Below are 13,956 nucleotides of genomic sequence, written 5' to 3'. Positions count from 1 at the left end.
AGTAAGAGCGTTATCTAGTAGAGTGTTATCTAGTAATTTCAACTATTAAACATATTTTCTAGAAAAAAGATATAAGAATTTATTGAAAAAATATGAGAGAAAGAGAAAAGAATATCTAATTACGCATAAACAGATATAGAATTATCAGTAATATCGACATATTTATTTAAAGGAGAGTGGTTTTTACTGTTAAAAAATTTTAAAATTTTTCGTTATTTTCAGCGAATTATAACGAAAGATAAAGTGATAATACAAAAGCGTCTTATTATCTGGAAATATCAGGCCAAGTCCTCGAGTTTTCAATTTATAAAGATCGAATAGTTAAAAAAAGCACATATTAATTAATTAATAAAGAAAATTTATTAAATTACAAAAGAGAAAGAAACTCTTCCTCCAACTTAATAAATTTAATTTTCATGTTAATTACAGCTTGTATTCTCATAAAACAATCATTACCTCATGTCCATACATAAATGAAAATTCCTGATAGCATCGAATAAATATAAAACTATGTCAGAGATACACAGATATATTTCTCTCGACATCGCGAAAACCGATATAAAATTGCATATAATTGCGATCGAACGGTCCGCACGCATGCCTCGAAATACGAAACCGGTGCTGCTGCGCCGAGTACCGGCGTAGCGATTTCCATTATCAGCGATACCCGGTGATGCGATGCACCTTTTTGGGAGCCGCAGTGACGCGACGCGGGGCGTCGGTCGCCTACGGATACGGAGGAGAGGCCGAAAGTCGGAGGAAAGTCGATGACGGCGATGATGCCGCGTGGTGTGCGTGTGCGGTGCGTGCGAGGAGAGAGAGAAGAGACAGGCGGAAAGTGGGACGGGGGACGAGCGAGCGAGCGCGAAGCGGCGGGACGGCGGGGGCGGGGGGGCACAGCGAGGGGGCACTTGCGAGGGGAGCTGCAGCGTGCGCGCATCGGCGCGCACTGCACAGTGCATGCACCTTCGAGAGGTGTGGGTGAGACGCGCGCGTGTGTTGGCGCGAGCGTGTAACTGGGTCGCGGGTTCGACAACTTCAGCCAAGGCTGCTCGCACAGTGGTTCTCGATCCTCTCCTCCTCGCAACAACACGTTCGATTTTGTATCGAGCCGCCGCCGGCGGCGTATAACACGCCGGCGAAAGCTGCGATATTATTGTTATTGAGATGTGATGTCTTTTTCATCGACATTGTTCCCGCTGTTTACAATTATGGAACGAAGCGTCAAAAATTTACATTGAAACGTGAACTTTAAGAATTTTATATATTAGCGCGGTATGTATTATAAGATAGAAGAAAATGTAAAAACATAGAGATTGAGATGAGAAAAAATATAAAATATAAAATCATATCTTTTATATGAAAAAATGTAAATATATTTTTTATATGAAAAATTATATCTTTTATATGAAAAAATATGCATAACAAGTATACAATTTTGGCCCAAATAAAACATGGAATATAAAATCTTTGTATAAGTAAAATATGAAATGTAAAATTAATATTCAATAAAATATTAAATAAAATATTGTAATAATATTTATAATGTATATATGTCGTATACAATTTTTATCTACGTTTATTCTGGATAACGCGTATTTTTTTTCAATGTGTATGAATTCGAGGCAACAATTGATACAGTTTTGTATCATATAATAGTATTAATTTAAAATGGAGAGATAAGAGAGAGACATCATCATGCAATGTGTAATTTAAATAACAATACTATATAAATAAAACTATTTCAATGTGTACGCAAGTACTGAGATTAAATATATAAATCCTCCTAAATTACTAATCTAATAATCCTATCATAAATATTAACTCGATATAGCTCTACGATAGTTACATTAATATATAAAATTATTGCGTTGTGTGACATTTGTAATATATTGATTTAAATGCTTCGAATAATAATTCGATTTTCAAGTACGGAATTATCACTCGAATAATTAGATTCAGCAAAATATGTCCCCGTAGTTTGTTTCTTTACCCATGCGCGAATCGACGAAGGAAATCGCGAGTCGCGCTAGGTTGCGAAATATTCTTGCACGTAGCCGAAGGCGAAAATGGCAGGTGTCATTGCGGTATAGCGGTGGAATTATGCGACAGGTATTACGCTGCGCTATGTATTCTCCATTTGGCTGCTCCATCTCTATCCTTTTGGTCAGATGACAATTATTTTTTTGTCTATTTTTTAATCTTTCTGTGATAGATTTTTTTTTCAACATGTTGCATCTTTTGTTCTTTGCGCGTAAAAAGGCGAAATGAAGATAAAAATGACATTTTTGATGGACTGTTTGAAAAAACAATCTTGTCCTACAAATACGAATTGTGTTTTCTATTAATCGTAGATACTAAAAAAAAGATGAGAATATCTTCTAATTATCAAGACATTTGAGAACAATCGATGCTATTCTATACTTGCAAGCAGAAGGCAGGAAATGTTGAACATGCACGTATATAGGATATTCGTTCTTTCACCTCCGAGTTATAGAACGACCGTTCTCGTTTCACAGTATTGATCTAATGTTGACTGTTAAAAAGCTGTGACACAATCAAAGATCTCAAAGCGTATTGTTATTTGAATTATTCGAGCTTTATTTTAATTTCTCAAATTTTCTTTAAAAAGAACCGGGGGAGTCTTAGATTATCGAAGAGATTGCAATTTAAAAAAATCCCTCTTTTTTTCAATACCTTTTGAGTTTCGAAAATCTGTTGAAAGTTAGAAATATCGAGTTATATTCCATACGATTTGAATCATCATGATGATCGTGTTGAAATTATTATTTCGATTTCAGAGTCATTTGTATTATGACATTGGACATCGGTCGTGACAGGGGAGACGCAATGACATAATATCACTGGAGAATGGGAATTACCTTCAGAAAGATCAATGGTCCGCCAAGCGGTGCTTTCGCTAATCGCTATAATTATTGATAGGAGCTTAACGGCGGTAACAACGGGATAACGATCGCGAGCTCTCTCTCTTTCTTGCTTTTTTTTATAGTACCGTTTAAAGTCCCCTTGCTACGCAACACCTCTGCTATGGCCCCGATAAAAAAGACAGTCACGTTGCGTAGTTTGTACGTAAATAAGCGCCGGGACGAGATCCGACTATCATATTCACGCAGGATGCGATTACATAAACCAGCAGTCTTTCTCTCGATCCCCTCTACCATTCACTTGTTCTTGTCTCTGTCTTTTTTCTCTGCTCATTTGAGAGATCTTTAAATAGAGATACTTCATCTCAAATTAAATTACTTTTTTTCTATACTTTTTCTTTATTAAATTTATTTCATTACATTTATGTTAAGAGATTTATATATTCTATTAATAGTTTTATTTTTCTTACATATTATTAGAAAAACATAATTAATTTTTCTCTTTTTTTATTTTTGAACCATTTAATATTAACTTAAAATATTTCATAACATTATTTCAATCTTAAACTTTTGCTATTTCAATATAATTGTGTTGCCTGGATATTTAATCTCATATTATTATATATTTCTATTTTTTATTAATAAATGTCTTTTTATTCGTTTTATTTTTATTTTTTAGTGCGCAAAAACATTTATATTTATCACTTTTATATTTTTTCTGTAAACATGTATAATTCCTTTTAAGGTTCTCTCTGTGTGAAATCTCTCAATGAAAAGTCATATAAGATAGCCAATAAACTTTATCCTCTATTCCGCTTCTATTCCACTGTCGCTCTTTGTGGCGCGTGCAACACAGGTATACGCAGGCTTGAAAAATACAAAGTTGGCGTGCTCGAGCGCGAAATCGCAACGACACAATGCGCCGCGACGCGGACGTTGAGTAAACACGACGCTCCCCGGAATCGATTTCTCCACCCTGCGCAACCCCCGTTCCGCGCCGTCCTCTCCGCGCTTCCGTTACAAGCATGCATCATCCGTCGTACAGCTGAAAGCGCAACCCACCCCCGCGCGCGATCCGGCTTTTGCTGCGGTGAAAAGTGCGTGTTAACGATTTAGGAGACTGATCCCCTCTTCAACGAAGTTATAACATCTATAATAGAAAACACTTCCTATTCATTAGAAATGAATTGGAAGTACTTTGATAGTGTTTTGTTTTATTTGATTTTTATCTCACTTTAATTGAATCGCGATATACCATGGAAATATAATTTTTATTTATGCAATAAATAAATAAATAAATAAATATATATATATATATATATATATATATATATATATAATTTCAATAGAACTTTTCCATTTAATTATACAAACATTGCAAAGATATAAGGTATATTTCTTGAATTATTGGAGCTTTAATAATTTCAATTTTCTGTATTTTTGCTCTGATATAATAAATTAAATTTGATTTTCAAAAAAACTGTCCTTAAAATCTTAAAACTAGGATAATTTTTACAAAACTGGGACGCCCTGTGCATATTTGTATGTATTATTATTATACTTTACTAATAATATTTTAGACAGAGAGAGAAACAAATTTTACCTATTTTAATATATTCCAGAATCTCTCTTGTTTTAGAAATTCTACATTCGTGTAAACGGATGAAGTCGATCGATTTCTCAATCTTATGGGGTATTTAAAGCTTTGCCCTGCCCTGCTCTGCTTCCGTTCCTCGTCCTCTCCCGCTTCCCTCTACAGTCTCGGTGGCAACCCTCTCTGTAAAAGCGACCGTGCCTCCCTCTTGCAATATATGTGTATGTGTATGTGTAGATGTATGTTATGTAAGATTTACATCAAACTTTAACAGCATTTTCTTCAAAGAATGTGACGGTGTTTTGTTTAGTAAAAGTTTATGTCAAGATTATCTTTTCTCGTAAATAATTACAAGTCCTAATAAATAAATCTTGAATATAAAAATTATACAACAAAAGATCAAAAACTTTTAATCTCTGAAAATCATAGCTTTTTTTCCAAACTTAAAATTTACGTTAGTTGAATTTTTTAACGTTACAATATTATTGACGCTTTTTAGCAGAGAAAAATATGATACGAAAAAAATTGTCTAATTCTATATATTATTATAAATTATTATTATAAATTATTTTATTTCCCACGTAATTTAGAAGAATAATTTACAATTCATTCTTACACGATTTATACTATGTCGCATATAATAATTTTTAATCTAATTATCATTTCTGTAATATTTTCCTCATATTATTTAACATTTAATCTGTCTGAAAGAAGCGGCACTGCCAAGGGAAAAATTATGCACGCAAAGTGCTCGGTGCACAATCAATCTCGGTTTTTCCCAATGCTCTACTGGAGATAGATCGACGATCAGTTCCAAGGACGTTACTAACAAGTCTAATGATACAACGCTCGCATAGGTATGTTCGAACAGATAGGTCTAAATCGGTAACGATGTCGACGAGCCAAGATGCTCGCAATGTTGTCCTACATCCGATCGCATCGTAGCACGCAGAGACCGTGCAGTCGATCGATGATCTTCCCTTTTCTGCGCTCCCCTTTCTCGCCCTTAATCGATACCAAGAGGACTCCATTTATGAGAGCATTTAGCGGAATAATTTCAAGCGGAGCATATATATTTTCATTACGTATATATTATTATCTGGAAATTCGCGCGTAGATCTCTAGATTCCTCTTAATAAATGTCGCTATTTCTCTGCGTTTAAGGATGAAAAAAAATTTAAAAAAAAAATACATAAAATTTTTCTATTAATTTTTCTATTAATCTTAGACTTTACTTAGATCGCAATCGTAATATTGATTACGTTGGAGTCCCGTGGAACACAAATGTAAAAGTCCGTCGAAAAGCCACCGCGATATCGGGATATCCCGCTTTAAGGAGCTTCACGCTCGCTCCCAAGGCGCATGCACGTCGTTCCGTAACTTCCTTCTCGAGGATCTCGAGACTCGTCGACGCATTATACCAGTGATTCCCCACATTTTCAACGCACGACAGCACAGGAAGTAAAAACTATACTGAACTCGTTCACGTCTCGCAAGGCGCATTACCGGGCTTTTTCCATATCATATTCCGCGATTTGCAAGCTTCCGCTAAATTTTTGCCAGCCTTGCTGTAAAGCTACAATTTTCAGCAAGTGGATTGCTACTAGGATTGTTGATTCTCCGCCATTCTTGAATATTTCAAATATTTGTGTGTACACACTACATAAACAAATGAGATTGTAATAAACCGACTATATTACATTTTTATTTTATGATTACGATAATATACGTTGCATAAATTAAACGTAAACAGAAATATTAAAAAGATGGAAACATAATGTAAAGTATAAAAAATTAAACTAGATATTTAATAGAAATTAAATGCGCGTTCGTTTAGTTTCTATTAAAAAAATTTTAATTATGTATTCTCTTTCCAGAAACAAATACCAGTAACGACTCGTTAGTTTGTAATAGGCTGAAATTAAAAATCAGCAATTTCTTTTCTTCCAGCCTTATCGTTCCATCATATTTACGAAAAGCCGATGCTATTCACGAGCTGGAGATTCTTGCACTCCATTAACACAGAGAGTTTGCATCGACGAGCCGGAAAGCCTCGTCTCTCTCGTCACAGCGAATGGGAGATATTACAAAACGGCAGTAGAGCATTGTTTTACATCTCCCCCTGCTCCTCCCAGTCCCTCTCGTCTCGTTTCCCTCTTTACCCCGCCTTTTATCTCCCAGCGGAGAGAAACGCTCGTGCTTTCGGACGATGCGGAAACGGTGCACGTGCGAGCATATCGACGTTTCGCCGTCGCCGATGACGGTGGCGGTGAAGGCGGCATCGTCGTCGTCGTCGTCGTCGTCGACGTCGACACGACGAGAAGCGCCCGTCGGTTGCACGGCCGTGCAACTATCGATCTGGGAACCCACGCTTCCGTTCCTCCTCCGTCCTCCTCCGTCGTCGCCGACGCCACCACCACCACCACCACCACCATCACTATCACCACCACTACCACCTACCTCCCGTAACTGCAGCCGCAGCTGCAGTAGCAGCGACGGTAACGACTACATCGGCGATTTCGCGAGAAACCATTTTTGTTTATACCCGTGTATATTATTATTTAGCAGTGTCGTTTTCTGTTTAATTATGTGTATTAATTCAAAACTACGCATCGACTTTCTGCTCAAAAAAATAATACAATTCTAAATAAATATAATTCTCCTAATTCGGAATAAAATTTGTTGGAAGAAACCGGTAGATTTTATGCGTAAATACAATAGACTTTCGTAAACGTTAAATTAATTTTTGTGCAAGATTATATAATGCAATATAGTAATTCTATATGCTAATCATGTCATATGCTAGTATTAATTGATTGCTCGTTATTGTATCTGTATTGAAATATGCATGAATAGTGATGAAGCATAAAATTATATTAATATATGTAAAGATAAGAGTATATAAAATGAAAGAGACAAGAAAAGAAGTAGTTAGTTCTAGTCACTGTGTTACTGTAATGATATTTATATATAGCTCACTATTTTATTTTTATTTCCCATGATCCCACTAACAATTATTCGTATTATTTATCTATATAATTGCAAGCGCAGTTAAATTTCTCAATTTTCCTCTTAACGATTTTAACGATACTTTTAGAAGAGAATACTAAGAGAAAATAAAGAGCTGTGTGCAGATTTATCTTATAAATAAATCTTTCAGGTGTTTTTGCGCGCGCAAATCTGAAAGAAAATTCAGATATAATGTAACGTGAATAAAATATTAAATAACGCTTACATAAAATAAACGACGAGAAAATATTTCACCGTAAGTCGGTAACAAGAGCGCAGTGAATGCTATATCGAGAATAATTGTACTTTGCACGACGACGTTACATAGAAATAAATTTCATTGCGCCGTTCCAAGAATAAATTAGTCCATGATATTTTATTAGCAGAGCAGCGTACAATTTCAAATAATAATAGCGAGCGATTCCGCTCCACGCGTCGCCGATTGACTTTCGCATCGCGGACGAATTATCATCACGTTATTACGCGATAAAACGCGCAATCGAGTACTTGCAACGCAAGATAATTGCTGTAAACAACTTCCAACAGAAGAATGTATTCTTTTTTTTTTTGCCGTCAGTAATACTATTTTATCACTTTCGCCTATTTCGTAATGCAACTTCATCCGCATCTTCACGTTATCTCCTGCCTTTTGATCGAGAGATTAACTGATTGACGATTCGTTTACGTACATACGAATTAATTAACGTACACGTGTACATTTGCGAATATGCCTGTGTAATTATTAGGTCAAGGAGATAATTAAAACCTTTGAATAAATGAGATAATATATGTATGAATATATGCATGTGTGGGTATTGCCAATGATAACATTGTTACTTTTAACGATTTCATGATAATTAAATGTTCAGTAATTATTTATTAATAATTTTATAATAATTTGACATTTTAAAAAATCATTTCAATATTATTATTTAATGATTTTAATTGGTTTTAATTGGTCTATCTTTGTGCTCTTAGACGCTTCTGAAATAAGCCAAAGGAGTTATATGCTTTGAATGTCTACAGCTACTCTTTGTATTTGCATTTCTCTTTCTTTGATCGTTTTTTCTTTTTTTTTCTACGACTTATCATAGCTTATTGCCACACTTTAGTCATGTAAATATCTTACTTATAGCTCTCAAGGGGCTTGTCCTAGATTTCACATAAAATTGCCATCAATCTGTTTGTCTAACCCTTCGCGGACGATGGCGTTACATTGAAATTCCCAACGACGCGAAAGGGAAAAGTTGGAGGACATTCTCCCCATTTCGACGAAGACGACGTGACGCGTTGTTGTGAGACATCGATGACAACGACAACGACAACGAACTTTCGATTGACTTCGTCGTCGGGCATCGGCCAGGATATTTTTTGCAGGTGAAAGCTATGGCCACGTGAGATACACTCGTGCGGTGAACGCTGGCGCGCATTTTCGGAGCGGACGAACCGGTTCGAAGGTTTTTCGTTGCGAAACCATCGTCGATGTACACCATCGTCGTTTCGCCGTGATCCCTCATTTCGCGCGTCATCGTCTTAACCACTTAAGGAATCAAATAAATATCAAAGTACTTGTCAAAGAAAGATTCTCTTAAATACCTGGATAAATATATATCAGGCGCTAATAAATCTTTCATAAAAAATATCGCAAATGTAAAAAAAATATAATGCAAATGTAATATAAAGTTAAAATCTCAATATTATATTAAAGTTGTAACATATTTTTACTTTGCATTATTTATGTGTAATGTTGTGTAAGCAAGTATTAAGTGATTAATTATTTAAACACACTGTAACAATTTACATCGAATATAAGATTTTCGCGATCATGTTCAATGTAGATCAAAAGTATGAGTCATGATATCTAACTACATTTAATTAGAAATAGCATTAGTTCATTATAAATCAGTGCGATATTAGTAAAAAACATAATTTTTGTTATTTATCTTTATAAGAAATTTTCTAATTAATTGATAATTCTATTACGCTTTGATCTTGATTATGTTAATTAAATATGAATTAATTTGTCGAGAATGCTTTAATGATTCTTGTCAAAGTATGTTTAAATTTTTAAAAATATTAGAAACATTTGATTTTCCTACTATTTTAAAGCTTTTTATAACATACAATTGTAATATACATTTTTTACACAACATAATTAAAAGTTCTAGTCCGTATCATAATTAAAGCCAATTAACAAAAAACTTTCATGTTATAATTTATATTATAATTTATTAAAAGTAATATTATTCGTTTTATATTATATTTTTATTTAATATCTATGGAATTTTAAGTGTTACACGCACAATTGATTTTCTATACTTTCTGTTAAAGATTATAAATAATCTTTAAAGATGGTATTAAATATTATAAATAGCTCTCTACATTAAAAATTATAAAAAGCTTCAATTCTTTAGCATATTTTTCGCACATTATATTAAATGCTCTGCACTTGCTGTCAATTCTGATTAATTTGAAATATATTTTTTAATATTTTTGACCTTTTTTATATCTTTCCATAAAATGTCAAATTACTAAAATAGCTTATAACTCATATAAATATACATTTTATTTTAACACATACGAAAGAGTTTAAAAATTGAAAATTATCTAAAAACACACCTAAAATTTATGTTAAATGTTTATATATAAATATAGGAAATAATATTTAATATTAATTATAATAAAATTTGTTGATTGTAAGCAATTAATTGTCATCAAATTTTTCATAAAAGAATTATTTACAACAATTATAAATAAAAGACGTTGAAACAAAGATGTGTATAATATTATTGTGTGTATAATATTATTTGAAACATATACGCAATGCATATATTTGCATTCTTATTAGAGATATTCTTTGGATAATCGCATTATTGTATCAATTACTGTCAATTGCCATTGACAATATACAATATAATTATCGGTAACAATATATAATACATACGGTTCAAAGGTTTTAATTATGAAATCAGTGCAGTATTATTATTATGTGCACTATCAATATCTGCCTAATTTATGCATCTGTCTATTATTATTCTGTATACTGATACTACGACACAGGAATTGTGATTTTTTTGGAAATCCGTGAAACAAAAGGTAGGTTAACTTAATTAACACGAAAACGGAGCTAATATTATTCAAGATCTAATATTATTGAAGAAGTCGTTAAGTGTAAAAACAACAGCCCACATTTTCTTATAATCATTATTTTTTCGAATTTTTTACTTTGCTTAAATATTTTATATAAAATTAAATTTGCAACTTCAATATTCGAAATATTCTGAAGAGGATCAGTTTAAAAAAAGTCACGATTGATCATGCATGTATAAAAGATTATTGTATTGAAATAAAAAAAAATTCTAAAAAAGAAGAAGGAGAGAGAGGAACAATTCATACTTATTACGAGATGTCTAAAGACGTGTGGAAGTTTACGATATCGAGCCTCGCGGTCGTCCCGAATACGAATACTCGATCGAAACGCACGATGCCGAGCGAATTATGCAAAGCGAAAGTATCCACGTAAGAACGGGTTGCGCAAAACCCCGTAAGAAGAATACCCGTGTGAGGCCAGCTGGTAATATTGGCGAAGAGGAGGTGAGTCGTCTGTCGGCAGATTTTGCGTCGCCCCCATAAATAGATTTGTTTTAAGATTTATTATCCTTCACGTCTTCTGTCAACCTCAAAATATGACTCGAGCGAGAGATGTAAATAAAAGTAATCTATTTCTATAATTATTTTAAGGGGAAACAATACTGAATTGATTAAAATTTGCATTACACAACATTTTGATTTAAATTTATTTTCACGCTAATACTCCTGATCTATTTTCATTGCAAAACTGGTTCACGCCATAGTAATAATTATAAATTAATTACAACCTATATACTAATGTTATAATGTATCACAATACGCAGCATATTAAATTAATATGTTAAGTATATGTAGCGTATTAATCTCATATACACATAAATATATTATGGGAATAAATATATTAAGTTAATGTATTGCTATTATAAATATCTGTATCTTCTCCTCTGCTTCACTTTTTTGTTCCTGTATATTTAGCAAATGCATTTAAATAATTAATTTAATAAATTAATTTAAAAAATTAATTTAGGTAAAAAAATTAATTTAATAAATTTATTTAACATTTTCTCCCTTCTTATTTTAATTTCTATATGAGCAAAATTTATTTTATTTTTGAATAGTTAAATTAACATGAAAGAAGCATCATCGTATGTATGCTACGACTCTAATCAAGATTCTTAATAATAGTATGCAATAGTATGCATATAGAGTGTCGATTACGATAGTCGTGCATCAATATATTTTTAAACCGGGCGAATTGCACTGGCACCGACGTTCGCAACTGATGACAATTAATAAAGTAAAATATGTAATTCATATTTTAGTGATAATAATATTAAAACAATATATTGTACTTTTAATATTCTATTATTTTTATTTCTCGTATTATTTCGTTTCAGAAAACAATTTTCATCGATTAATTATTATTAATTATTAATTATTAATTATTAATTATTATTAGACGAGCGCGCCACTTTATGTTATAGATTAGTATGCTAATTAATTCACAAGAGATAATATTTGGTATTGACTATCTGTTGTTTTATAAGTGGATATTAAAAACGTAAGCGAACAATCCAGGCACAAATGGATGTGCCAAAGCGATGTGTAACGAGAGATTTATTACAACGTTCGGCGCACGCATGATTAATGGGATTTTATAATTCACGTCGAATGGCGATCAGACATCGCGTTCTATTTCGTCATGTAGATGATATATGAGTATAAAGGGTTAAAGATCGAGTATCCCAATATCTCAATATGCCTCAATATCTCGTTTTTGCCTCGATACAATTTTAAGATCTAGAAATTCAAATGCCCGAGATTAAATCAATTAAAATATTTCAGACTTTTATAGATTTTACAGACATGTATAAATATTCATTACTTTTAATAATGTTACGACTACGTATCTGATCTGATTAATATTTTCTTAAAACTAAGTGTACAAAAAATCTATCAAGATTAACGGCCGTTGATAGCTCTCGATTTCAAGTTAGATAATTCCCAGTTAGCGGATCGCTATTCTCATCTAAATTATCTCATTTATGATGCGAATAGGAAAAAGGAAGATTAAAGCCAGTTTAGCGATCGATTAACCCGTAATTTGTCTGAATCTTATAAGTTTGAATATTTTTTAAGTAAACCGCGTATCGTTCATTTTAATCTCGCGATCGAGTCCTTTACCTTTTATGCTCCCCGACGAGGTGTGCGGTGTTTGGGGCGCGTGCGAGGTCAACGGCAACGGCGAACCTGAGGAGGTCGCGGAGTGTTCCAGCTTGGAACTCACCGCGCTCCACATCTCGAACATGTTGAACGCCGTGGTGACGGTGTCGTGGATTGACGTTTGCCAGGCTGATGCCCTGTTGAATCACCGGGCGCCCTTTGCCGGCCCGATGTAACATTCGCGGTCGCGTAACCGCGTTAATCCCCTGAAGATTCCTCTCGCTCCCGTTACAGGGTCGATGCGCCACTGCTCTTTAAAGGACGATCTGTCTACTATGAAGCGGCACTCGCGATTACTATGCTATTGGTCGATTCATCAGTCATAAAGTTCGTATTTCCGTCCTTTTCTTTTTTCTGTTTCTTCTTCTTCTTCTTCTTCTTGTTCCTCCCCCTCCTTCTCCGCCTCCTCCACGCCACCCCAATGATAGTGCAACGTGACACGATTTATCGCGTCCTACCACTCACCCCCTCGTACGTAAAAATCGTCGTTGGCTTAATGATTGTAACGATGGTAGTCGCTCTTAGTCACCCCGAAGTCGTAGCACGCCGAGTCGAGTACTCGTCGTGGTCGTTAATGTCGTTGCGCTCACTTCATTTGCTGTTATCGCGGTCGTTGGCGCGCTTTCCGTAACCGTTGTCCACGTAACCGTCGTTGCTGTCATCGGGAATCGCGCGAACTCCCGACGACGTGACATGGCTTCGTCGAATTTCCCTTCTAGTTCTCGATCTGGAAGGAAGTTGTCATCGTGCCGATCATGCGAGAGTTGTCGTACATATGATGTTTTATATCCTCTTTGTAATTTTGTTGCTAATGGAAATTTGCAAGTGACTAAAAATATTAGCAGACTCTTTACTGCATTGTATGAATTTATATACGTGTGAAATTTATTTATTAATTAGAAGATCTTGGGAATTAATACAGATAAAAATTATTTCAAATAAAGCTTTGTGTGGAATTTCTGATTTTTAATCCATTTTTACATATTTGTTTACCTCTCTTTTTATGCTATTATCTTACTTTAATTTTATTAATTTTATTTTTCCATAAAATCCAACATGATATATTTTTACATGCATTTAGATTAATCCGGTATAATCAGACCTCTGTTACAAAAATCTCTGATTTAATGTAATTTCATTTTATTTCCACAGTTT

At 33.9% G+C, this 13,956-nt stretch overlaps 1 protein-coding gene across 9 annotated transcripts in view; it reads right to left on the bottom strand.

Annotated features, from left to right (window-relative positions):
* The window catches only part of Hr3 (nuclear hormone receptor 3 ROR-beta), a 97,343-nt gene that overhangs the window by 43,266 nt on the left and 40,121 nt on the right, over window positions 1–13,956 (bottom strand). Inside the window, exon 2 of one of the 9 annotated variants that reach the window (XM_083095469.1) lies at window positions 12,763–13,528. The exons of the other annotated variants lie outside the window; for them this stretch is intronic. Coding sequence (XP_082951595.1) covers window positions 12,763–12,886 — 124 coding nt within the window. The 5' untranslated portion in view covers window positions 12,887–13,528. The remainder of the gene's footprint in view (window positions 1–12,762; window positions 13,529–13,956) is intronic. 9 annotated transcript variants of the gene reach the window in all.

The sequence above is a fragment of the Camponotus vicinus genome, unplaced genomic scaffold (genome assembly GCF_025532165.1).
Source record: "Camponotus vicinus isolate PSW18456_S1 unplaced genomic scaffold, iyCamVici1.0 SCAF_3, whole genome shotgun sequence".
NCBI classification, from domain to species: Eukaryota; Metazoa; Arthropoda; class Insecta; order Hymenoptera; family Formicidae; genus Camponotus; species Camponotus vicinus.
This window is presented reverse-complemented; position numbering and strand designations above follow the sequence as displayed.